Below are 23,562 nucleotides of genomic sequence, written 5' to 3' on the forward strand. Positions count from 1 at the left end.
AGAGAAACGTACTGAGCTTTCGGTCCATTTCTTCACACCTCCTGACTTCATTAACGAACTTACGCTGGAACACGTTCACGTCCGGGTTCAGCTGCAGAGAGAGAGGTTTCCTCAGAGGCACCCACTAGCGCAGCCGCGGCCGAAGGCGGCGGGGCCCGAGCCGCGCCGGGAGCGGGGGGCGGCTGCCGCCGGCCCCTTCCCCCGCCTTTTTCTGGCGGCCCCCGCCGCGGCGGGCACAGACACGGAGGGGCGGCCAGCAGCGGCGGCCGTCACCGTTCTGGGCGCGGCGGGTACTCACATCGCGGAACTGGACCTTCCCCAGCTCGCCCAGCTCGCTGACACAGCAGTACGCGGCCTCGGACTGAAGGAAGAGCTGGGCCAGGGTCATCTCCTCGCTGCGGAACAGCTCCCCCATGACGGCGCCGTGCCCGCCGCGGTCTCTGCGGAGAAGGGCCGTAAGAGCGCAACCAGGACGCGGGACCAGGATGGAGCAGAGGCCGCCCGGGCCTCCCCGCCGCCGCCACCCCCTCACGGCCCCGGCTCTCGGCTGCCAGGCGGGAGGGCGGCCGGCCCAGTGGACCCGGCCCCGCCATGTTACCTGCCGCAGTCCCCGCGAAGCCCAGACCCGCGGCGGCCGCCGCCAGCTGATCCGCAGCGGCTCCCGTCCCTGACGTCACCGCGCACGCGGGGTGGTGTCACGCGGGCGCGTCTCCTAGCGACGGCGCGTCGCCTAGTGACGGCGCGCCTCGGCCGGGCCCGCACCGGAAGTGACGGCGGCGGGGCGGGAGTGGGCCGGCCCGGTCACCCGGTACCTGGACCCGGCGGCCCCGCGCTGTGCGTGCACCTCCGGCGGGGCTGGTGACGCCATTGGTGGCGCCGTGCCGCAGGCAGTGACGTCACTGGCAGCGTGGCTGAGGCGCGAGGGCGCGGCCTTGCTCTCGCCGGCGGGGCCTCGCCCTCGTCTCCGTGACGCGGCCGCGGGGAGCAGCGGCGGCCACAGGTACGGTCCTGCGGAGCCCGGGGCCGCTGGCGCGGGCGGCTTCCCCCAACTCCGGGGCTGCAGGGGGCGGCCCCGGCGTCCTCCCGGGCTCTGCCAGCCGGGGCTGCGGCGGGGAGCTCCCCCCAGAGCTGCCTTTCGCCGGCGCCTGCCTGTCTGGGCCGTGCCTGGCCGGACGCTTTCCACCAGTTCCTGCAGCGCAGGGTCTGGACCGAGCTGCTCGGCCGAGCGCTGTACCCAGCACCTCAGCACAGCTGGGTGCACCAGCCTCGCGTGCCTCAGCCTCGCGGCCTTTTTGCCCCAGCTGGCCCGAAACAAGAGTGGCCTTGTTGAAGTCTGTAGAATTACAGGAAATGAATGAGAAAAAAATAGCTTTTCGCAGTTAAAGCCAAGCGTTCTACAAGCACCCATCAATGGAGGCAATTCCCTCCAGCAGCCCAAAGGCTAAGCCATGGGTATAGCACTTAATAACACAGAAATCCAATTAAATACAAGAAACCTCCCTCCCTATCAGGGATTTTCTGCACAATGGAAACATGGTTCATTGGGAAGGAAGCCAATAATCACAGACATTTAAGTTAAAATACGCTAAACCTCCAATTACTTCTACTGACTTGACTGTGTCTTTGAGTAAATGCTTGGTCTTGATATGATTAAAGGAGGAGCTTCTGCAATAGCAAAAATATGATTTAACCACAGCTCCTTTTTCACATGGTTGTCTTTGTTTTGGAAGCCCCTCATGGTGCACAGCAAAGCAGAAGTGTGATGCCCTTTTGGGATTTGGACAGGCATTTACCTCTTTTGGAGTGGAGAATCCTAGTTATTACTACGTGCTTTTTTGCAATGCTCTGACAGAGGGCCACCGATGGGGGTGCGGATGCGGCTCAAACTCAGAAAAATCCAAAGCACTGCTCCTAAGAGCTCTTGTGAGACAAAAGACCACCTATAGATAGGTAAGGAAGTAACGACATTGTACGTGTCAGCGTGGTGGGCTGCAGTCATGGAGAAGGACATCCTATGCCAGCAGACTCAGGCTGTGTTAGTGATGCTAGTGGTGCTGCATGATGGAAATGGCAGAGGCAGGACTGCTAACACCTCAGTTTTTGCTTTTATTCTGGTATTTGATATCCCTCAAATTGATTATGAAAAAGTGAGCAGGTTAGAAGGCTAAATAACATGTCTCTTAATTTGTCATTAAATGTGATGCCTGTGAAATGCATTGCACTGGCAGTGGCCTATAAAATTGAATTCTCCTCATCTGTGGGGTGCATTTAACAGTACAGAAAGTTGCACACATACTGCACATTTCATCCCTCTGTACTTATCCCCAGGTCCTTGGAAAACAGAGAGGATAATTTTCTTTCTTTTTCTCAGTCCAGTCCATGTCCTCTGTATTTAAGCTAAAGGTGAAGGGACAAATTGTGTCAACTGCACTTGGTGAAATTTAACAGAGTCTGTCCTCTGCAAGCCAAGGCCACTCCTCCTTTCTGACAGGCCCTAAGCAGCTGTATCTTGCTACTTAAGAAGTTAGTGAGCTGAGTGGTTTCCTTTAGTCACAGGAACTTCCACAGACAGACGTGGAAGCAGATGCTGCACATTGTCATCCTTTGTTGTCCTGCATACATCTGACAGTTTTTCTTTGAAGCTGAAACACGCCTGTTCCATGTCCATATAATGAATTCGACTCTGTGAATTCCTTTGTGTCAATCACTGGGATATTGGAATGATCAGTAATATCTAAGGCATAGTGCAAGCATGGAAGAGCCAAAGATCAAACAATATCTACCATGCAACAAGAGCAGCAAGAAATTGTTCACACTAGAAGAGACAGGCGGATTTCGCCACCCTGTGTGCTCAAGTCAGCACGAAGTCTCCAAAGGGGAGGCTGCACTTTGCCACCTATTGGCTTTTCCTGGTATGTCTCCACAGCAGAAAATGGCTGAAATGAAGTTAGTGCTAACATAGAAAATTACTCATTGCATTTTAGCCTGGGGTGTGATTGCTGTGTGCAAAGCAAGCACTGAGTGTGGCACTTCATCTCTTCTACTGAGTGTCAAGAACAAATATAAATTCCTGTTCTGTTATTTTATCTCATTCTATCTAGGTTGACCTATTCAGTCTGCTATTTTAAAATTATTCCCAAATGGGGAAACGAAGGCACAGAGATTGCATTGAAGTCACCCATGGAATAGATGGCAGATCTAGAAAGAGAGCACTGGTCTGCTTGCGTCCTGTCCGGTACATGAAACTTCACAGCAGCTATCTGTGGAAATCCACTCTGAAGCAGATATCCCCAGTGAGAAACAACTATCTGGCTGGAGTGAGGATTTTTTTCATGGAACTGACTCATCAGCAGCAAACACTGGAAATAAATCCTCAGGAAAACGGTCCCTCCAGGAAAAAACAGGGTATAGAAAAGCAATCTATTTTTAATACATGACATAATACCTATTGTGGAAGCCGCACAGCACCGTTTACTGATGCACAGTGAAACCAAATCTGGATCAGTGGTGCAGTGTGGGTACACCAGCAGTAAAAAGCGAGCTGTCACATGGTAGAGAACACAGGGGCACGGAAAGTGCTGACTGTTGTGAGCATTCATCATTAAACAATGTTCCTATACATCTTTTTGTGTGTCGTGGGTTTCCCAGCTTGTATGCTTGGAATTAAGCATTTATCCTAGCACTGTCTTGAGGTGGGCTGTGAGCCTGGAGAAACCAGGTGTTGTAGAGCATTCATTTTATTTGCCAGCCTGTGGCAAATTGCAAGGGCAGGCTTGACCCTGGTGGGAGGCAGGATGTGCTGAGTATGAATTGCTTGTTGTCAAGGCTACAGGACAAGAGGGAAACTGCAGCCTTCCCAGTCTGCCCACAGCCCTTCAGCTGAGCCTGGAAGGGCTTTCTGCTGCCCAAGCCAGCAGAGGCTTCGCAGCAGTTCTGTCCGTGGGAGCTTGGTTTCCTTTGGCTGAGCCAACACCGGTGACAGTGAAGAGGGTATCATGTTGTTCTCAAGGTCTGAATTTTCCTTCTTCACATTCCTGTGCTTGGTCCTGCTGGGTTGTTGTAGACAGTCTTTGATAGCACCTCCTGAGTATCTTCCAAGGCAATAAGCTGATGATGGCTCCACAAGGTATAAACTTCTGCCAACACTATATAAGACTCTATGGATTGCTTTGTGGCAATACTGAGGTTAAAAGTTACCAAAATAAGGATTATTTCTTCCCCATGTTTTCCAAAGCAATATGTACTATATTAAGTTCTGAAACAATTAGTAGGTTTTTTACCAATAAAGCCTTATGTATTTATTTACCAATAATGCCCACAATGTATTTGGGCATTGCTTACAAGCACATTTTTGCATGGCTTATGCTGAAGCATGTCCTGCATTTAAAAGCCTAGTGACTAGATTTGTCAATGGATAGAGGATTGCAGAGCTGAGGTAGCTGCTTTTAGGTGGGAGTGGCCAGCTGCTTCACTTCAGGAGTGAATTATACTCCTTCTTTCTGTGTTAAATCTGCATAGAGACATGGAACACACTGTATATATCATGTGTACGCCTGTTGTGTACATTCACACACATGGGAGTGTGCATTTTTATGATCCAGAAGTTACGTGCCATAACTACTCAACCCAAATTGTAGCCTTTCGTTGAAGTATTGAAAGTCAGGCTCTTACAGTCCTGGAAAAAAGCTAACTATTGGCAAAAGATCTGCATTTTCCAGATGAACTTTAATGTGTGCAGTTGTTTAAACCAGCCTTCCTTTAATGTATACAGCTGTGCCCAGATGGGGTTGCTTTCTTTCCAGCAGCTTCCAGAGCCATTTACTCAAGGCTTTTGTTTTTTCCTCTCATTACTTATAGTGCTTTTAGACTTACGGTACAGAAGAGGCGGTTGTAGTTTCAGAGCTTTGCATTCCTCGCTGAGCTGTGCCTGTGTTTGCATGCAAAGCCATCGCCTCCCCTCCAACTATTTTAATCATTTCAGAAAGGGTGGGTCATCAGGCATTTGGCAGCAGTCTCCTTTTATATAGCTGAGGTGGAGTCAGCCAATGACCTGCAAGCCTGGAAAATTTTGCAGGGCAGTTTCACTGGACGGCTTTGCAGAGCTGTGCCATTTGAATTTCAGCACAGACATCCACACACTGTGCTCTCCATTTCTGGCGAGTCTCCCAGTGCAGAGTTTAGCTGAGGCTCAGGTTTAGTTTTCCCTCCTCTCCCTGCAGTGACAGCTTCTCCGAGCTCTGCTAGCCAGGACTCCCAAGCGATCATGGAGGATACTACCTTGCAAATTATCGAACCACCGACTGCTTCTGAGGCCTCAGAGGAGCAAGTGCCTGAAGAACCCATCAAATCAGACCAGATCAATGGTGTGATGGTGCTGACCCTTCTGGACAAGATCATTGGAGCAGTGGATCAGATCCAGCTGACCCAAACACAGCTGGAGGAGAGACAGCAAGAGATGGATAGTGCAGTGACCAGCATCCAAGGAGAATTAACCAAGCTGACAAAGGCACACACCACCACCAGCAACACCGTGAACAAGATGCTGGAAAAAGTGCGCAAGGTGAGCGTCAATGTGAAAACCGTTCGGCAGAACCTAGAAAAGCAAGCTGGGCAGATAAAGAAGCTAGAGGCCAACGAAGCGGAGCTCCTGAAACGCAGAAACTTCAAAGTCATGATCTACCAGGTAAGGAGCTATTTCACAACTTCTTTATGTTCTGTTAGTGGGTGTTTTCTTTGCTAAGGGTTCTGTCACACTGCATGGTTGGTCCATTACTCTCCCAAACTCCCCTGACTGTCTGGTGCTCCAAATTGAGACAAGTCCGAAGTAGCGCTCTCATTCATGATTTAACATTCTCTGTGTATTCTAAGACAAGGATTGATAGAGTTGCTACATTTAACAGGAATTTTAACAGAGAGAGTGAGAATGGCCCTAAGCACTCATTGCAAAGGACTAGAAGTATCGAAATAACCTGATTTTACTGCTTAGCTAAAAAAAAGAACAAGAATGCACTGGGTTCTGGAAGGGGGTATTGTAAATCCGCCTGCCAGCGTCTTTCCTACTGAGAGGCAACATGTATATTGCTACGTGGAGAGTGATAATATTTCGGATTTGTGACATGCATCTGATAATAACAAGAGACAGTAACCCCAGCATCGGGGTTAATCTCACTGACTAGGACAGATAGAGACATTAGAGAAAATGCAGAACAGGTCCTTGATCTCATTAGTATTCAGGTCTGCCTTTGCCGTTGTGCTTGGACAGATTTCCACGTTCTTTTTTCTACAACCTGCAAGTCTTAAACCTTCTAGTTGTCTGGTTTCAGTAGCAGCTTTGGTTTGCTTGATGTTCAACGCCTGCGCTAAGTGCTGGATTTGTCCTTTCGTAGTAAACAAGAATAAAGAGAGAATACGTTTCTGTCAGTTTTCCTGTCTGGAGTTAGTCGTCTTTATCACAGCAAACTCTTATACTGGGCCATGGAAAAAAAGCGAGTGAAATAGTTAATGATTCCATTAGAAGCCTCTAGGTTAATAATAGACAGCGTCAGGGACAAATAGAGAAGCATCTAGTGCTGACCACAGGAAGAGAGAACAGAAAAAAAGGGAAAATGCTTCTTACTGGAGGGTTTGAAGGGACAGTTGATCATAATAGGCTCAGGAATCTAACAAGTATGGGGGCCCTGTGTAACTCTGATTCAGAGCTTAAGCATTTGTAGTTTTATCATGCCTAAAAGGCTGAAATACTTGAGCCCATTTAGATTGTATGGGCAACCTAAGTAGTTTTTTATATATATATATATATTTATTTTTTTTTTTTCATAACAAGCTGTTTGTATCAGGCTTTTGGGGGAGGATGGATCTATTCATGGAAGATTAAAACAGAATTCTAAATGTACCGCAAAAGCAACAAACATTGCAAAATGAGAAGAGTGAAGGTAATTGTTTAAACATAACATTCCTTGTGGGTTACAGAAATAGGTAGGAAGTCAGCAAGTTTCTAGGTCCTTTGGAAGCATCCTAAACATTGTCAGATTGTCATTTTGTGAGCTGTTCATTTTGGTTTGCTGTTGCTTATGAGTATTGAGTAGACTTACTCTTTGAATCTAAAAAGGCAATCGTGCTTCTAAAGGCAATCAGGGGCAACACGCTTGCTGATGTAATGAGGACAGAACAGCCTCTGAGCGAATCAGTTGACAAGGGACTAGAGCAGGGATTTTGTGTTTTGTGAAGATATTAGGGAAAAAAATTAATTATTTGTAATTTAGAACAATTTCCCAGAATGCAGTTTAGTGTGATTTGACTGGGAGGCCACAAAGCGCAAGTGAGAAATTCTCCAGGTTTGCTTCATGTGAAATGGAGCCTTTTGCACCCTCATGGAAATCCTTGCACTTCTGCAGGAGGCCTGAGTAGACCTTGCAAAGCGTAAGGATCCGGTTCTGGAGAGACCAAAGGTGTGGCAGCAAGCTTGCAGGCTTGTGACGGACACTGCTAAGGCAAATGAAGGTCTCTCTTGGAGGAGAAACTTGATTTTCTCTTAATTTGGTGCTTAAACTGAAAAATCAAAATCTGTAATGGGCTTTTCATATTTGAGTACTAGAAAGAAATAGGCACTAATAATATTAATGTGCCTGAGTAACACATACTTTTATCGATAGTACTCTTGTATTGTATTACTGTGGCAAAGACAGACCTGTACAATGAGAATTCGATTGCCAGACATGGACCACAGTGAATCCCCTGGAAGAATGGGGTATATTTTTGCAGTCGTCTGCAATACTTCTCTTTCCTGCATATGACGGAAACATAGATTTTTGGTCAACAGAGAATGTTTCTAAGTTATATCAATCTACAGTCTGTCTCAGAGCTACATTAATTCTTATTTCTGACGTGGAAAATAAGGTTGCTTAATAGCTGCATTATTCTGTAGATTGAACTCCATAAAAACATCATCATATAATTTTGAATGTTCAGAAACCTGAATCGTATGGCTTGGTGTAAGGAAAAATAATCTGTTGTATATAGGAGTCTCTCTTATTTGTGGAGACCTTTTATTCTGAAGAAGTCAAACATTTGGGGGGATCTTGGAGTTTTGCTTTTGGCTTTGGAGATTTTTATTCTGCTTTGTTTTTTTCCTGGGAGCGACAGGATTTTTAGAGTTTGTGTCTTACTGTAATTATGGAGATACCATTCTTCAGAAATTCCTAACACAGGCTGACTGTGGGAATTTCCCAGCAAATTTGCAAAAACATCAGGTTACAATTTTGTGTCCCAGTTTATTCATATGAAAATTTTATCACAGTCAGTAATTCTAGGCACATCAATGGCAAGAGTGGTACTTCATCTGGGATTATGCAAAACAGATAATGCTAATGCATTTAAATAATAAAACTCTACACAGAAAGAAGTTATATTTTTGTGTGTACATTGTAAAGGCATCTATCAAATCGAGGATGATATTCAGCTGCTTTACTGATATTGAACAATGCCATTTGTTGCAAGAAGCCTTGTTGATTCCTGCTGGCTTACTGTTTACTAATGTCCTTCTGTGTTTCAGTATTAATAATCACAAAATTTTTTAAGAATGTATCAAGAGCCTATAAAACCAAAACTTTATGATGGGCTCCACCCTGGGAGTTTAAATGAGGAAAATTTACTGTGTTTTCTAACTGTGTCTATCATTAAAAAAAATAATTACAGAATAACTCTTTTCTAATTCAGTGTTTCACTTCTCAAGACCCACCGCCTATCAAAGTTTACATTAGATACTTTCTTGATTATGTGATTAATTCTGTGATGGTGAGCAACATTATTACTACTTCTAACTCAGAAAAAGCTGACGTTGGAAAGCTGTGATTAACTTCCGTGTGCAATTGCATTTTCAGTTGCTATGGCTAAAAAAGCAAAGATTTATTAGTGTTTTCTTTTGGAGAACAAGAGAGAAACTCATCTTAAGAGACATAAGATATAAAACCAGTGGTGGCTGTTTTCAAGCAAGATAGCTGAGTAAAAGAGTAGTCGTGCTTTATAGGGATCTAATATTGCACGATTCTGCGGTATGAAGAAATAAAAGGAGGTAAAGGTAAATAATCTCATTACTGGTTATAGATGTTTGATTATTCTCTCAGCATTGAATACTGAGTCTCCAGCAGTTACGGAGGGACTATTTCAGGAGTGCAAATAAGACCTTTTGGCACCTTGGGAGAAGAGGTCAGACTACATGTGAGAGTTGTATTTTGCTAGCTGTTAGATTAGGAGGAAATTAAAATCAGATTTTATTCAGGGAAAGCTTGACCTGCTGAGATGACCCTAAAGCATATCTGCCTGCCTTCAAAACTTGGGGGGAGAAAGTGCAGAAATGAAAATCACTTCCACTGGGGCCGGCTAAGGGCGAGGCATTAAGCAGAATGTTTATGGGCCGTTACTCACAGTCACGTATATACGTGCGTGCGCTTTCTCACTTGCTCACTCTCTCAAATACACTTCTACCTGATTTTGGCAGGAGCTGGTCTGATTTCTACTGAGTTAAGGGCTTTTGTATTGACTTAACATAGGGAATTAGATCAATTCCTGAGAATAAAATTTGGAAAAAAACAAACCCTCTCCAAATTACCACATCTTTTTGTTTTGAAAACTTGCCTACCAAAAGCAAAGGCGACAGACTTTTGACAAGCTGCTGTGTAAACAGAAGTTCAGTATTCTTGCCATAAACAGGACTTGCCTTCCTACAAAGTCTGATGTCAAATGACTACGTGCACTTATTAGCAGCCCACAGAAACAGAACTCCTCAGTGCTTCCTTTGTGCTGTCTGTCCTGGGCTCCTGCCTTTCAGAGAAATTAGGACACCAACCAATTTGGTTAGAGTGGTTGCTAATAAAAACAAACTAAAGTGACTATGATTCTGTGACTTCATCCCAAATCTCCTGGTTTTAGGATACAAGAATCTGGGACTGGTTACTGCAGTTCATGATTAAATAACGGATGTCCCATGCAAAAAGCTACTGCTCTAAAGCCAGACAGTGTGCCACATTCGTCTGAAGAACGGCACGTGTCAGCACTTACGTAAGCATGGAATTTTTACTCCAAACATTTTTCAACAATTAAACTTATTCTTGCAAATGTCAAAGGCCTGTTTTCTTACAGCCAGACATCCGAATGCTTGCAGCACGCAGCACACATATTGAATGTTGAAATTCTAAAACGTGCTGGTCCTTTGTTTGAGGCTCATGTGGGCACCGAGTTTGAGGGAAGTCTGGCTTGTGATGTGCAGCGTTGTTTGTTGGACAGAGAGCGGCCTTTGTCGACGGTGTGCGGACAGGCTGCTCCCCACGCTGGCAGATTCGGGGGCTCCTGCGGGGCTCCTCTGCTCTTCAGGTAACTCCAGCAGCTGCTCAGAGCCTCAGGAGAAGTGGAGTTTCTCTGGGAAGGGCCAGGCGGTTATAAGAGCAGGGTAGAACATGAGTCTCAGTCATACAATGTGTAGGGTAGGTAGGGCTGGATGAGGAAATATAAATAGCACAGCTTGGCTTTTGTGCCTTGAGTGGGCCTTATACGGATGAGAGCAGCAAGATTGTCGATCGTGGGGAGGAGGAATGAATTTCAAACCCATATGTTAATGCAGCAGATTTGGAGGCCAGACGTGAACTGCCCAATTTTTGGGCCTGTGCTCCTCAAAAGAGAGCGTGGAAACGCAACATGAGCTCAGGGGTCTGATGAGAAGCATGGGGCGGGGATCACAGGGCGTACAAAGCCATGTACCACAGCCCCCGTACCGGCCACCCCTGGGCTGCAGCCTTTATCCACCTAAACAGAATGTCGGCCGCCCCGGGCTATGGTTTTGTTTCAGATTTATAATTCTGAAACAAAACCCTTATGAGTCTAATGACAACGGAGGGTTCATGAGAGCCAGCATGATCTGCAGTCCCAAAGAACAGCCTGTGTGGGTTATGTGCCTTGGATTAGTGGAGCTTGCCCAACTACAAGTGTTAAAGAATAAACAAATTTCAAATAAAACTTGAATGGCAGTACTGGGGATAGGGCTTTTCCTGCAAGACCAGTTAGCTCCATTTGCTCAGGAATGCTCTGTGCTTGAACTTCCGTCCCTCTCTGGATCTGGAGCAGCTCTATATGTAGCATCAGTTTTTCCCAGTGGTTCACTGCAGAGATTTGCATTGCAGCAGCCAGTGTTTTTTGTATTTATTTTCTGATAATACTTTAAAACAACAGGCTGGTTTCATTTTGCTGTGAATCCACTCAAAAGCAGCTCCCTTAGTAGCCACAACTGTTCTTATCCCATGTTCAGCAGAGAATTATTGTGAGCTTCTCACTGGTGGGTTGGTGCATCAGCAACCTGCCAAATCCCAAGAAACACCTCATCCAGTGACAGCTCTGGTGCGATCAATGGGCACAGGATATTCCTCTGGTGCTGGATTTGCTTTTGCTTTATTTTATTCTGTTCTTAAAATACAAAAGAGAATTAATCATGAAGCCTTTGTTAAAAACGACAAAAAATCTGAAACAAACTGATACTCATTAAGAGTTAATATTGTTTGTCTCTGATCCTTTGTCTTTGCTGGTGGAACACAGGTGTCTTAGCCCAGAAAGCTATTGTATCTTCGCTTCTGTTCTCCTGCTTTTTGTCACAGAAGTAGCAAAATTAGAGGTGAAAAAATTCCATACCAGGGGAAGGAGAGAAACATCATTCAATTCAATTCCTTCAGGCTGCAGCATTCAGCTGCATGTTCTTCCATCCATTGTAAGGGGCACCATGTTAACATCCTGATGGGCAAAGAATCCGTCATATTCTCTGCACATCACTGAATTATAAGAGTCTCAATAATTCACAGGAGACTGATCCTTAAAAAAAAGTCAGGATGTTAATAGCTCTCACTTCCAGGATTTTTCTTACTGCAGATTATCAGTCTTTCTACCAAAAGACAGCTCTGGAGCATGGATTTCTCTGTTGCAGCCTGTAATCAACTGCATTAATATTTCATTGGTCAGGTATTATTTATAAGCAGTTAGTGCCAGGACTGTTTGCTTTGCAAAAGGGATAGGGTTAGATTGGACTATTAATGGTTCATGAAAATGAAACCAAAGGTAATATTCCTTCTGATGACATATTCCTTTCTCAGGCCTCTCTTGTGCCTATCAGCAGTGGATCTAAGCATCCGTTGTAATGTCTCTGTGATGCCAGTGGGGCCACTGCACACAGGAGTATAATGAACCGCAAAATTTGCCAGCTTGGTGGCTAGAGTGCTAGGTGGCTGGAGTGCTCTAGTTTCCAGTGAGATTGTGGCTCTTTTTCCCATTCTTAAGCTAGATACGAGCCCTCAGCAAAAGTAAATTAACCCATCATGGACACACAGCAGGAAAAACTCTCTAAGGCCGCATGCAACCAAGTTTGCAGGTCTGGTATTAGAAACCAAGGAATTCAAGAAGCCAGTCAGTGCTCAAACGGTGCCTCTCTCTGGAAAGACACAGTCCCATTCCTCCGCAGTGTACGCTGGCTGGGAATTTGACCAGTAGATGGTAAAAGCTGCTTAGCGTTGTAGGCGCTGCAGAACCTGGAAGAGTGTGAGCATCGTGGGAGAAGTGGTACTCCTGCATATTATCTCCATTTGCCCCATTTTATGTAAATGCGAACTCTCCGTAGTTGGCATGCGTCCCTCTGCGTCCTTCAGCAATGCTCACAAGGCAGGCGTTGAGCGTGCTGTGGGTGACTCACTGCGCGCTGTCGCCCCGTCCCAGCTCCAGACAAGGCACGCAGTTCCAGCTGAGCTGGCGGGCGGGAGGAGTGAGCAGCCATGCTCAAACACAGCCGTTTTTCCAAAGAATGTATTGCTTGACCTAGGCACAGTCTTGGTGAAACTTGAGGGCAGTTCCTGCATCTTTGCTGAAGCTGCTTCTTGCTACACTACCCAGAAGTGCGATGTGCTGTCCCTATCTAATTAATGAGTAGAGAGCTATGCAGTCTCCACTCTCTGATGTACTGTGATGCGTCTATGTGCCATGTAAAGCATGGCAATGACTCATAAACTTTTCTGCCCTCTTTTATCCTGTTTGGGATAATGTTATCCTCTTGATTCCACAAGATCTTCTACAACGTACGAAGTACCTGAAGAATTGTGGGTCTGCTGTCCAGCTGCAAAATAAGACAAAGACCAGAAACAAAGATGCTCAGTGTCAGTGAGGGAAAATAAAATATTTAGAATAAAAAGTCTCAGGATGTTTAGTCTATAGCTTTATGCGAGGATGCAAAAGTCAGTATCAGCACAGATCTATCTGCAAATCATGTGTAATGCAAACTCTATCTTTACTGGTTTGCTGTTCAGAAATAGCTCTGGAGTTATTAATCAGTTGAGACAGGTTTATCCGGGAGTAGCAGTTCTGAGAGTAAAGCCAGTTGTACAAACAGACTGATAATAGGATCAAAACTTTTTTTCTGCTGTCAGGGGAAAAAAAAAAAAAGCCTTTTCACTCAGCAATCTATTTACTTCTCTGTTCCTACAGCCCTGCCTTTCTTCTGACTCACTGTTCGGCAAAAGCACTTTTCCAAACACAGCCTCCTCCTCTCTCCACGCCGTTCCTCCCTTGCTTTTCACCATCAGGTTTGAACTAGCTCCAGTGCCTGTACCATGCCGCTCATTCTCACCAGCTAATGAAGAAGATACAGTCTTTTAGGACATAGCTTTCAGGACATAGAGTAACTAGACACGCCCAACAGAAAAAAGTGCCAAGAAGATTGCACGATACACAAAATCGCAGAGGGTAGAAGGACTTCTGCTGGTCAGGGAGCTACTACTTGAGAACGAACTAGGTTACCCCTTTTAACATTTACCTAATCCCAATTTATTTTGCTTTTCCCTCTCATATTTTAGATCTTTTCCTTTGTCTCAGTAGTATTCTTTGGTGACTTCTTACAGCAGGATTCAGTAGTCTTCTCTCTAAGGACTCAAGGCTTCTCTTTTTATGGACCTCTTGGCACTACTGAAGATAAAATCTGTCAAACCTTTGGAACATAAGAGTCGAGGCCATGCCTACTGCATATGGAGGGGTTAATTTTATATACCAGCTGCTGCTAGGGATGATGAGTAGCCACCCCCTGTCCTCAGGGTGTGTTTAGCAGCAGAGAAGTTTTGCTTTTGTGGTGAGCATGTTTGCTGTGTCACTGGGTATAGACATCTGTAAGCAGCTGGGTATTGTCCAGCGTTGGATTCGGGTATGGTCAGTACACTGACAAAACCAGCGGATGGAGTTCTGGAATCACACCCGGCTATTTCGATCTCTCCAGCTTGTGTATTTGAATTAATAAACACAGGGTTTTAAAATCACTGTCTTTTCATAATCTTACACATACAGGCAAACTCTGCTTTCAGCTACACCACAGAAATCTGAGATATCTCCAGAACAGCTGACATAAATCACTCTGTGAAGAGCAGTGTGAAAAGAGAGCAGAATCTGGCCCTCTAGCAGTGTTCAGTGTAGATGTGCCTGAAACCACAGAAGGGATTCTGCATCTCCTAGGACCTGCCGTAAATTAGAGGACACCCTTCTAATAAATCTTTGCTGACTGCCTTTTCTGTTAAGTTTTGCTACCTTGCTTCTCCCTTTACTAAAACATACCCCTGTCATTTTTCTCTCTGCCTTCTCATGCTAATCTGGATTACTTTGTTGGTGGCGTTCCTGATCAGATTCCCAGCAGGGACAGGTAAGTTTTTCCATTGTGCTTCCTTTCCGCTGGCCATTGAAACGCAGTTTTCCTCATCTTAGCCCAAGAAGATCCAGAGTGTGCGCTTTGAGTCTTCACCAGGGACTGCCCTCTGAGCCGTCTCCAGGAACGGTTCCCTCTGCCCATGCTGCGGAAAGTGCCATGGCCCAAATCAGCAGAAGACTTGCGAGGAGACAGCAGTTCAGGGCCTCAGCAGGAGTACCCCCTGAAGATCACTTTGAACCTTTTCTGAAGCTCTGAAAGCTGCTGATTCCAGGCCCTTTGCCCTTCCATCTGCTTGTGGCTGCTGCAAGCCTTCAGACCTGCAAGGCTGATCTTTCAGTTGGCAGAAATGCCTCCGCTTGTTGACTAATCTGCTTGCCGCTTGCTGCATGCTTCTGCCCTAGTTATAATGGATGGTGAGGAGCTGTGGTTTTCTCGGGCATTACAGGACTTGTCATGCGCTACCTCTGTGATCTGGGAGGGAGGAATTGGTATACGGCTTGCATGAAGGGCTAGCAGCCAGGAGCAGTTGGCTCTGCTGGCGTCTGCTGTGACTGGGTAAATCCTCAGTTTCTCCCTCTGAAACACAGACCCGATAACATCTACATCCTCAGGCTTCTTGTAAGGTTTAGTTTATAAGTGTTTATGAAATGGTTTGAAGTTGTTGTTTTAAATAGATAAAAGACAGGCACAGTGTGATGTAAAACTATATTTGTCTCAGGTTGGCATTGCAGCATCCATTTCTGTTCAGTGGCAGCCCCCCAGCGCTGTTCACTAGGAGCTAGGCTTCTGCATGCAGAGCCGGTGGTGACTTTAACTGCTGTTTATCTAGCACTTACCTCATGCCACAAGGGCCTCTGGTAACAGCATAGTGCCCTGTTAACCTGCCTCTTATTGTGTGGCTACTGGAGAACATACCCCAAGCTCCAGCTGCCTGCACTTCAGGTGGTCATCCAGTGGTGTGTGCAGTGCGCTCCAGTGGGAACGGCCACGTTGGTCGGTGGACAGGAGTGGCCCGGGAGCTGGGCGAAGGTGAGCTCAGCCTGGGAGTCAGGGTCTCTGGGGGAAGCTGCCAGGGGGAACTTCTCCTTTTCAAGGAGAATGATGAGATTTTTTAAAAAAGGTAGGTTTTTGTGGTATAGCAAGAGGGTCTGATAGCAATTATAATCGCCACAGAAAAAGTCTTTTCCAACAAGGCACTGGCGAAGAAATCACAGCCTTACTCTTTTCTGCACAGGGCATCTTTACATCCCTGAGCTCTGCTAGGCTGTGGGTGCTTTTATCAGGTGTGTTGCTGTTACTCAGGAATAATTGAATCCTCCTTCCCATGACACTGATGGAAGGTCAGCACAGAAAAGCATCCTCTAAGGACTGGCAGAGCAAAACAGCTGTGGCAATGGGAGTGCAGAACTTTTTCTTCTCTGTCAGGGCATGATCTGACCTGGAAGGCTGTCTTCTGCCCAGATGCTTTTAATCATCCTTCAGCCTCCCCTCAGGCCAGAGCTTGTCTGACCTGAGTGGTGGGCAGAGGAAGGGCTGGCGTCGTGCAGGAGGTGCAGCAACCTCCGGCTCACCCAGCAGCAGCCAGAATCAGCCCTTTTTGGTCATAGCAGAGCCTGGGGGTGTGAGCTGGTCGTGTTCTGCATGATACAGCTGCATGTCAACCAAACTCAGCTCTTTGTGCTGTTGCAATTGTGTAAAAATAACTGAACCAAATGAATTGCAGATGTGATTAGCATGTGCATGTGAAAGATCCTCCATTAAACCTTCAAACCGGAGATCGGAGTGGCTGAGAGTTCTGGGACTCTGTTTTCCACATGCTCACAGTAAGAGCCTCTTCAAGAGCAATCTAGGAGCCCTTCTTGCATTTTGGGAATGTTCACCCAGATTTCATGGTGATTCTGCAATGCTTGAAGAGCTCTGCTAGGCTGGGAATGCAGCTCAGCTTTGTGTGTCATGGGCCTTTTATATGACAGGGGAAGTGTTTACATGTGTTGTAGCAACCAGGCGGTGTGTACATGACCATAGGGGCTGCCTGGGTGACTCACTGGAACGGAACTCGGGCTTGAAAGCAATGTCAGATAAAAAGCCCACTTAGTGGAGCAGGGCAGAGGCCACTCTGCCTGGTACATCTAACAGCTCTGAATTGTTTGAAGCAGGAGGAATACAGAGCAGCCCAGCACCCCGTCAGCTGGCAGCCAGCTGCCTTCGACGCCGGGTACGGGTGCTGGGGCCCCTCCGGGCGCCCACAGGGCCTGCAGATGGACAGGCTGCCAGCCCCGTCACCTCTGCCAGTGGGTGGGAGCTTCCCAAAGTAAACTGCTTCGCCGGGGAGGTGTGTGCCGAAGGGACAGCACGGCTGTGCGTGTCAGACTGTGAATTGGGCCGGGGGGTGTCACACTGTAAATGATTAAAAGAAAAGTAGAACTTGTATCAGAGCTGAACCTTTATGGCAGCAAGCTCAGTCCCAGCACACATGCAGATGCTGCCTGTCCTTCTGCTGGGCGTAGCTCTGCTTTGTGCACAGAGCAGGAAGATTTTTCTTCTGCTGGTATGAAAATCTTCTGAGAAATCTTGTTTACCCACACTTACCCACTGTCTTTGTGCCAGCTGGATTCAAGCTGTCTTACAGAACAGAACGGGTTTGCGTCTGCTGATTGGGAGCCAGGGTTTGAACATCCCAACAGGCAGGGTTGTCAAGACCCAGGACTTTGGACTCGCCCACTTCAAGGGTCAGTGTTTTCCCAGTAAAAATAGAGTAGTTGGAATGCCTGGTGTTAAAAATGTGGCTCATCTGGATGAGTCATAAGTGAAATAAAATGCACAGATCATAGTGCCTTGTCCAGAGCGGGGATTTGTGTAGCAGTCACCCATAGACCCGGGATGGTTCTTGATTGTTCCAGCGCGGTCCCATTGTCCTCCACCGCAGGCAGATGCGTCTGTGTCTGTAGGCATGTTCTGCCCAAACCAGGCAGCTCCCCTTCTCCACAGGAGAAACACCTCTCTAGCAGGGAGGAGGAGACCCTTGGTGGCATTTGGGCAGTGCCTGGGTGTGGGTGGGGAGCTACACATGAGGGATGCTCAGCAGCAATGTACTCGTCCCCATTAAGACGTGCCAGAGCTGTTGGTTGGTCTCACGCCAGCTGTCCTGTGCATAAGCCAGAGCCTGCTAAACCAGCAGGAATGCTCCCTAAGGTGCAGGTGGGCTTTGCGTCGGGGAAGTGACCCACAGCACACAGTGCTGAAAATCCACCAGCTGTCCTCCAGCTGATTATCTACGGCTCAGATAAGCAATGAGATTGAAAAAGAGTCAGGGGGAAAAAATGCAGGAATTATACCAGGCATAGGAAAGAGAGACGCACTGTCTGGGGGCCCTCAGCTGGCCCTGCAGCAGGCATGCTACCCCATCACCTTGGCCCTGCAGGACAGGGGATGGGTGAAGATTGCAAAGGGTTTCCCAAGCACAGCTGGAGAAAAGCTCTCGAAAACAGTCTTGAGGGGGGAGTTTGGGATTGGTGGCATGCTTACTTATGGGAATAGCTGTGCTCCGTCTTTGCCTCTGTGTTTGAGCAATGAGGATGCCTCCTGAAAGAGGCCTGAGCAGAGTCTCTAGCCCATCAGCATCACTGGGCTGGGACTAGGGCAGCTGCCTGCAGGGATGGTGCACGGGGACAGCAGAAGTGTGGGTCTGTAAATGAGAGCAGTCAGTGGGAGTTAGGATCAAACAGCCAGGCAATTGCTGTTCTCAGGGTGAAGTGGCAGGGATTAGAGGGAGCTGCACCGTCACCCTAACAGGGGTTGCTCCAGCTGTCCGTGTACCGGGAGCTGTCTTCACAGTTGTGAGGAAAGAGTTGCAGGATGCTGCTGAGGTCGGATGGGTGTGTTGCTGGTGCAGCCCATTCAGCCACATAATAAAACTGAGTCAGAAGATGGATTTACTGGTGTAACACAAGGAAAAGTAGTTGTTTACATGGCAGACATGGAGTTTTTGAGGTACTGTTCTTTCTGCACACACATGTTCTGGAGCTAACAAGGGGCTGATAAGTATCTGAGTTTGCAGGATATGGCCTGTTTCCAGTGACACTTGTGCCAGGCAAGAGGGGGATGCCTTTGTTCTGGCTCATTGTGTTGACTCGGAGGGAAGGAAGCGGCTGGAGTTCCTGATGTTCTTGGCTCGGCAGGACAGGGTCCCTGGGAGTCTCTGGGATTGCTCCAGCAGGTGTTGTTGTGGAGAACAGGATCCCTGCCTTCCCAGTGATGTGGATTTGTTCTGGACTGACCTGGCCCTCTGGAGAGCATGTGTATTGTTTTCTTCTGAAGCAGCTAATCAAATGAGGAAAACATATGTTGGCCTCTTCACCTTAATGTCCAGAAAGTATTTGAGACCTGAGCTGTGATCCAGAGAGTGAAGAGCTTTGCCTAGCACAGCTGTCTGCTCTGAATAAAACCCAGAATGAAACCCCTGCTCTGGCAGACTTTGACTTTTGACCATGGACACTGCAGCCCATGTCGCCTTCACTGAGCCCAGCGCTCTGCAGAGCTGACTTTTCATGGTTCAGAAAGTTTACCCAGGTGAAGCTGTGCTGGTGTCACATATTCAATAAGCTTACATCACTTCTCAAGCGGTATAAAGGAAGGAAGAGATGGAGACAGCGTAGCTGGCTGAGCCGAGCAGCTGTGTCTGCATGGGACAGGAACCATCCTGTCCTGCCTCCGACGGTGGGCTCAGGCCAGAGCAGCAGCATGGTGGTGACCTTGGTCAGCCGGAGCGGCAACGTGGCGGTGCAGTGGTGGGGGAACGCGCAGGGCACGGCCATGCAAACACGCTGTCCCTTCTGGTGCTGCGTGAGGGATCGGGACGTCCTCTGCTGCGGCAGTGCCAGGGAAACCTGCGCAGAAGCGGGACTGGAGTTGGTGTTGCTCTTTGGGGCTGGGCCTTAGTGGTGGTTTTGGTGGTTTGACCATCATGAGTGTCCTGGCTCTTGACATCTGCATAGCTCATTAGCTTGTGGCGGCATTGGTGCAGTGGCTACCACTGTGCAAATGAGCCACGCAGAGTGTGCCACCTTGCACGGGAGACACCACGGCAAATTCACCCTCCTGGGACACGGGGCAGCTCCACTCCTGGCATCTCCAAGCCGGGGGAAGGCGAGTCGCTGCCAGCACACACTTCAAGCACTTGGGCCTGGGATACCCTGGGGTCTGCCCCTTGATTTCACTGGGCCCTGCTCCAGCCAGTGTTGGACTGGGATCCCCCATCCTTGCTCTGTTCAGCTCCTGTCTGTGCTGGAGCTGGGAATGGCACCCAGCCATCCTGCTTCTCCAAACCTCAGCCCAGAAGCTCCGCTCTCTGTGTGCCCGTTCCACACGCTGCCTTCTGGCTGCTGCTGGCTTTCTGACAGCACTTGTCTCAGCAGCTCCATGTCTCTCCTGCCCAGCTCCATAGATTCAAACCACTTGGGCAATAAATTTCCGAGCCGTGGGCTACAGCCCCACAGCTGTGACGCTTTGTACAGTGATGGGCTATTTCCAGCCTGTCCTGGGAACAGCGAGGTGATTCATTGCAGCAGGGACGCACGCTATGTGCTGCTAGATGAAAACCAATCCCACTCCAGACCTGTGCCCCTCTCCTGGGCACATGCTTGTCCTCTGCCACTGGGATCAGAAACTTGGCTGACCCAGGAGAGTGGAGAAGCTGAATGAATTCACCCCCTGTCCCGAGGAGAGAGCATAACCTTGCAGACCTAGCTGTTTGAGTTGGGGCTGCCGTCTCTGCTACCGTCGGATACAGGCTTGGACAAATTCCCTAACTTATTCCCCAGTGGAGAAATGGGAAAAATAGGGCAGCCTGCTCCATCCCAAGAGATGTCCCAGCCCCACATCTGGATCCTGCAGGCCTTGGGAAAGTCTGAGCACAGACGGGGGTCGGCCAGGCCAGCATGTGCATGCTGGGCAGCATGGCTGGACTCCCGGCTCTGGACTGTGCTGCCATCTGCAGCCCACGCTGCACTGTGCCCGGGGCCACCGCGGGCCAGACCTTGGCCAGGCCAGAGAGCTGGGGGCAGCTGGCAGTCTCACCAAGAGAAGACCACCTGTGCGAAGGAAGCAGAAAGGCCGTGGGTTGGGAAGGGCTCTGGGCAGGCACTGGGGAGTGAAGGGGCACCCCGTTGCTCCAGTGGGTTTCCTGCCCCCCTCCACAGCGGGATGCAGTTGGGGGCTTTCTTTGGGCCAGGAGCAGAGGGAGTGCAATGGCCAGGTCCTGGGATGAAGATGAAAGTGGAGGGGAAGGGACTGTGACAGTGGCACAGGAGGAAGGCAAAAGTCTCCAGTTGGAGTGCTAGCCTGCCCCTTCTTGCACTGCTGGAGTCATGGGTGGCTTTGGAACCAGCCCAGAGTGAGCAGAGCTAGTATACCTGAGCTTAAATATAGCAGAGCCCAAAGCTGCTGTGGGTAGAGCAGATCCTCATTACAGTAATTTATTAGGTGCACTGAAGGAGAGGATGAGCCCAGGCCTGATGTCGCCTGGGTTGGTTTAGCCATGAGTCATATGAATCCTAGCTGTGCTTCTGCTCTGCAGTACTGCCGGGTGGGTGGGGGCTGGCTCCCGAGGCTGGAGAAGCTGTGTGTGTGTGTCTCACTGGCTCCGCTCTGTGTCTTGCAGGATGAAGTGAAGCTCCCGTCTAAACTGAGCATCAGCAAGTCTCTGAAAGAGGGTGAAAAGCTAGAGAAGGAAGGTGAGGGCGAGGAGGTGCCTGTGGGCGAGGACCATGCAGAGGAGGACCACATTCAGCTCTCCTCGGATGAAGAGGTGGAGATTGAAGAGATTATTGAAGAGTCACGGGCAGAGCGCATCAAAAGGAGTGGCATGAAAAGAGTGGATGATTTTAAGAAGGCATTCTCAAAGGAGAAGATGGAGAAGACTAAGCTAAAGACCAAGGAAAACCTGGAGAAGACCCGCCACAACTTGGAGAAAACCCGCCACAACCTGGAGAAGAGGATGAATAAACTGGGCACCAAGATTGTGACTAATGAAAGGAGAGAGAAGATGAAGACCTCTCGGGACAAGCTGAGGAAGTCTTTCACCCCTGACCACACCATCTATGCCAGGTCCAAGACAGCCGTCTACAAAGTGCCGCCCTTCACTTTCCATGTCAAGAAAATAAGAGAGGGCGAGGTGGAAGTGAAAGCCACGGAGCTGGTGGAGGTTGGTGGAGAGGAGGGAGAAAACTCGGATCTGCTGCGTGGGGAGAGCCCCGAGATGCACACACTGCTGGAGATCACGGAGGAGTCCGATGCAGTACTGGTGGACAAGAGTGACAGCGAGTAGGACAGGCCGCAGCACGGAAGGGTTGTGGACGACGGCTGAACATGTAATCTTTCACATTTCGAGATGTCTCTCTACCCTGGTGCCCCAGGGGAAGTGTACACAATGCATCTTTACTACCCTGCAGAGCCGACGCCAATCCCCTGCCTGCTAGGACAAAGTGTATTTTATATTTTAGTTTTAGCACACAGAAACGTTAGGAACACGGGACTGTTTTTCTTACACTGTTAAATCACCCTTGGAAACCATTCCTGCTGCAGGCTGCGTGAGAGCCTTCTAGCACCAGACCGGAAGATGCGCTGTGAGTGATGGGGACCTGGCCCAGCTGGAGAGTGCTAAAACCAAGATAACAGCTGTACACCTGGAAAGCTCAAGTGTCCTCCCTAAGCAAAGACCTGGTGTCAAGAAAGCTTTCTGCCAAGCAGCCCACTGGCCCACGCCACCCCGGCTCCCTGTGCCAGGCTGTGCGGCCATCCCCGCAAGCAGTAAGACTCCCAGGATCCAAGCTGGCCGCCCCTTCGGTGGAGCAGAGGAACTGTGATGCACTCAGCGTGCGGGAGGGAAGAGCTGAGCAAGTCCTGTTGACAGGCAGAGTATGGGCGAAGCTGAGCCAGCGGCATGGCATGCAGGCAGGTCTGCTCCTCTCTGCCCTCCCGAGGACGGGATTACCATGGCAGTGCCTAGGATGGCTTCACCACAAAGCCACCCTGCTGCCGGGACTGCCACTGGTGCCCACATGGCATCACACAGCTGGGGACCACTGCTCCTCCTTGCTGTGCAGGGGCCGTCGCTGCGACAGCCCTGAGGCTGCGGCAGGAGCAGTGCAGGCCGCATGCTCCCCTGTCCGGGCTGCAAATCTGGTTGACAGAGGCCCAGTGGCCATGGGCGAGTCCTCACCGAAGCAAGGAGCACTGTAGAGGCGGGGTGCTGGATCTGGTCCCTCCACACCCGCAGGGATGGCAGGAGCTCCCTGCAGGGAGAGGGGACATGCAGGCAGCAGTGCTGGAGCAGCCACCACCAGCTGCAACCCTTTTCCAGAGGGATATAGGATGCGCTGATGCCATGTGAGGCTCTTGACTGTCAGAGCGCAGACTTGACACCGGTCCAGCACTGGACCTTGAGTATTTCTGAGCATCTGCTTCCTCCAGGAGTCCCGGCGCAGCTCAGGCTGGTGCCCACGTCCTGCGCTTTCCTCCCCATTTCCCGCTTTCTGCAGCTTCACTCTCTGTCCCCTGCAGCAAGGCCACGCTAGGAGAGCACACCGCAGCTTGAGGGCACGGCCCCGGCTCAGCCCGGGGCTGTCCCGCTCTGGCTCCCAGGGAGGCAGCCACCACCGCAGCATGACCCGGCCCTGCAGGAGCAGGCGGCGAGGCCGGAGGCTGCGCCGCTTCACCCGGGAGCTGCGGGAGCGCCCGGGAAGGCCGATCCCGGCGGGCAGGCAAGGGGCCGTGCTCATGCCCACCTGCTCACTGGGCTCAGCCCTCCTCGTGAGCGCAGCCGCTTCGCTCCCCAGCCCACTCCCCCGCGCAGC

The 23,562-nt window shown here is 49.1% G+C and overlaps 2 protein-coding genes across 2 annotated transcripts in view; one reads left to right on the forward strand and one right to left on the reverse strand.

The window, feature by feature from the left end:
• ATP6V0A1 (ATPase H+ transporting V0 subunit a1) overlaps positions 1-512 on the reverse strand; it is a gene marked incomplete at its 3' end in the record, with an annotated part of 27,125 nt that extends 26,613 nt beyond the window's left edge. Inside the window, exons 1-2 of the mRNA XM_082010573.1 lie at positions 299-512; positions 13-91 (exon numbers count right to left, since the gene is read on the reverse strand). Coding sequence (XP_081866699.1) covers positions 13-91; positions 299-415 — 196 coding nt within the window. The 5' untranslated portion in view covers positions 416-512. The remainder of the gene's footprint in view (positions 1-12; positions 92-298) is intronic.
• A 4,751-nt stretch (positions 513-5,263) lies between these two features.
• On the forward strand, positions 5,264-22,034 carry CAVIN1 (caveolae associated protein 1; the record flags this gene model as incomplete). The annotated part of the gene is made up of 2 exons (XM_082010777.1): positions 5,264-5,683; positions 21,369-22,034. The coding sequence occupies 2 exons, from the start codon at positions 5,264-5,266 to the stop codon at positions 22,032-22,034; spliced, it is 1,086 nt and encodes a 361-aa protein (XP_081866903.1).
• Between the last annotated feature and the right edge of the window lie 1,528 nt (positions 22,035-23,562).

Source organism: Phaethon aethereus (assembly GCF_964289735.1).
Source record: "Phaethon aethereus genome assembly, chromosome: 25".
Classification (NCBI taxonomy): domain Eukaryota; kingdom Metazoa; phylum Chordata; class Aves; order Phaethontiformes; family Phaethontidae; genus Phaethon; species Phaethon aethereus.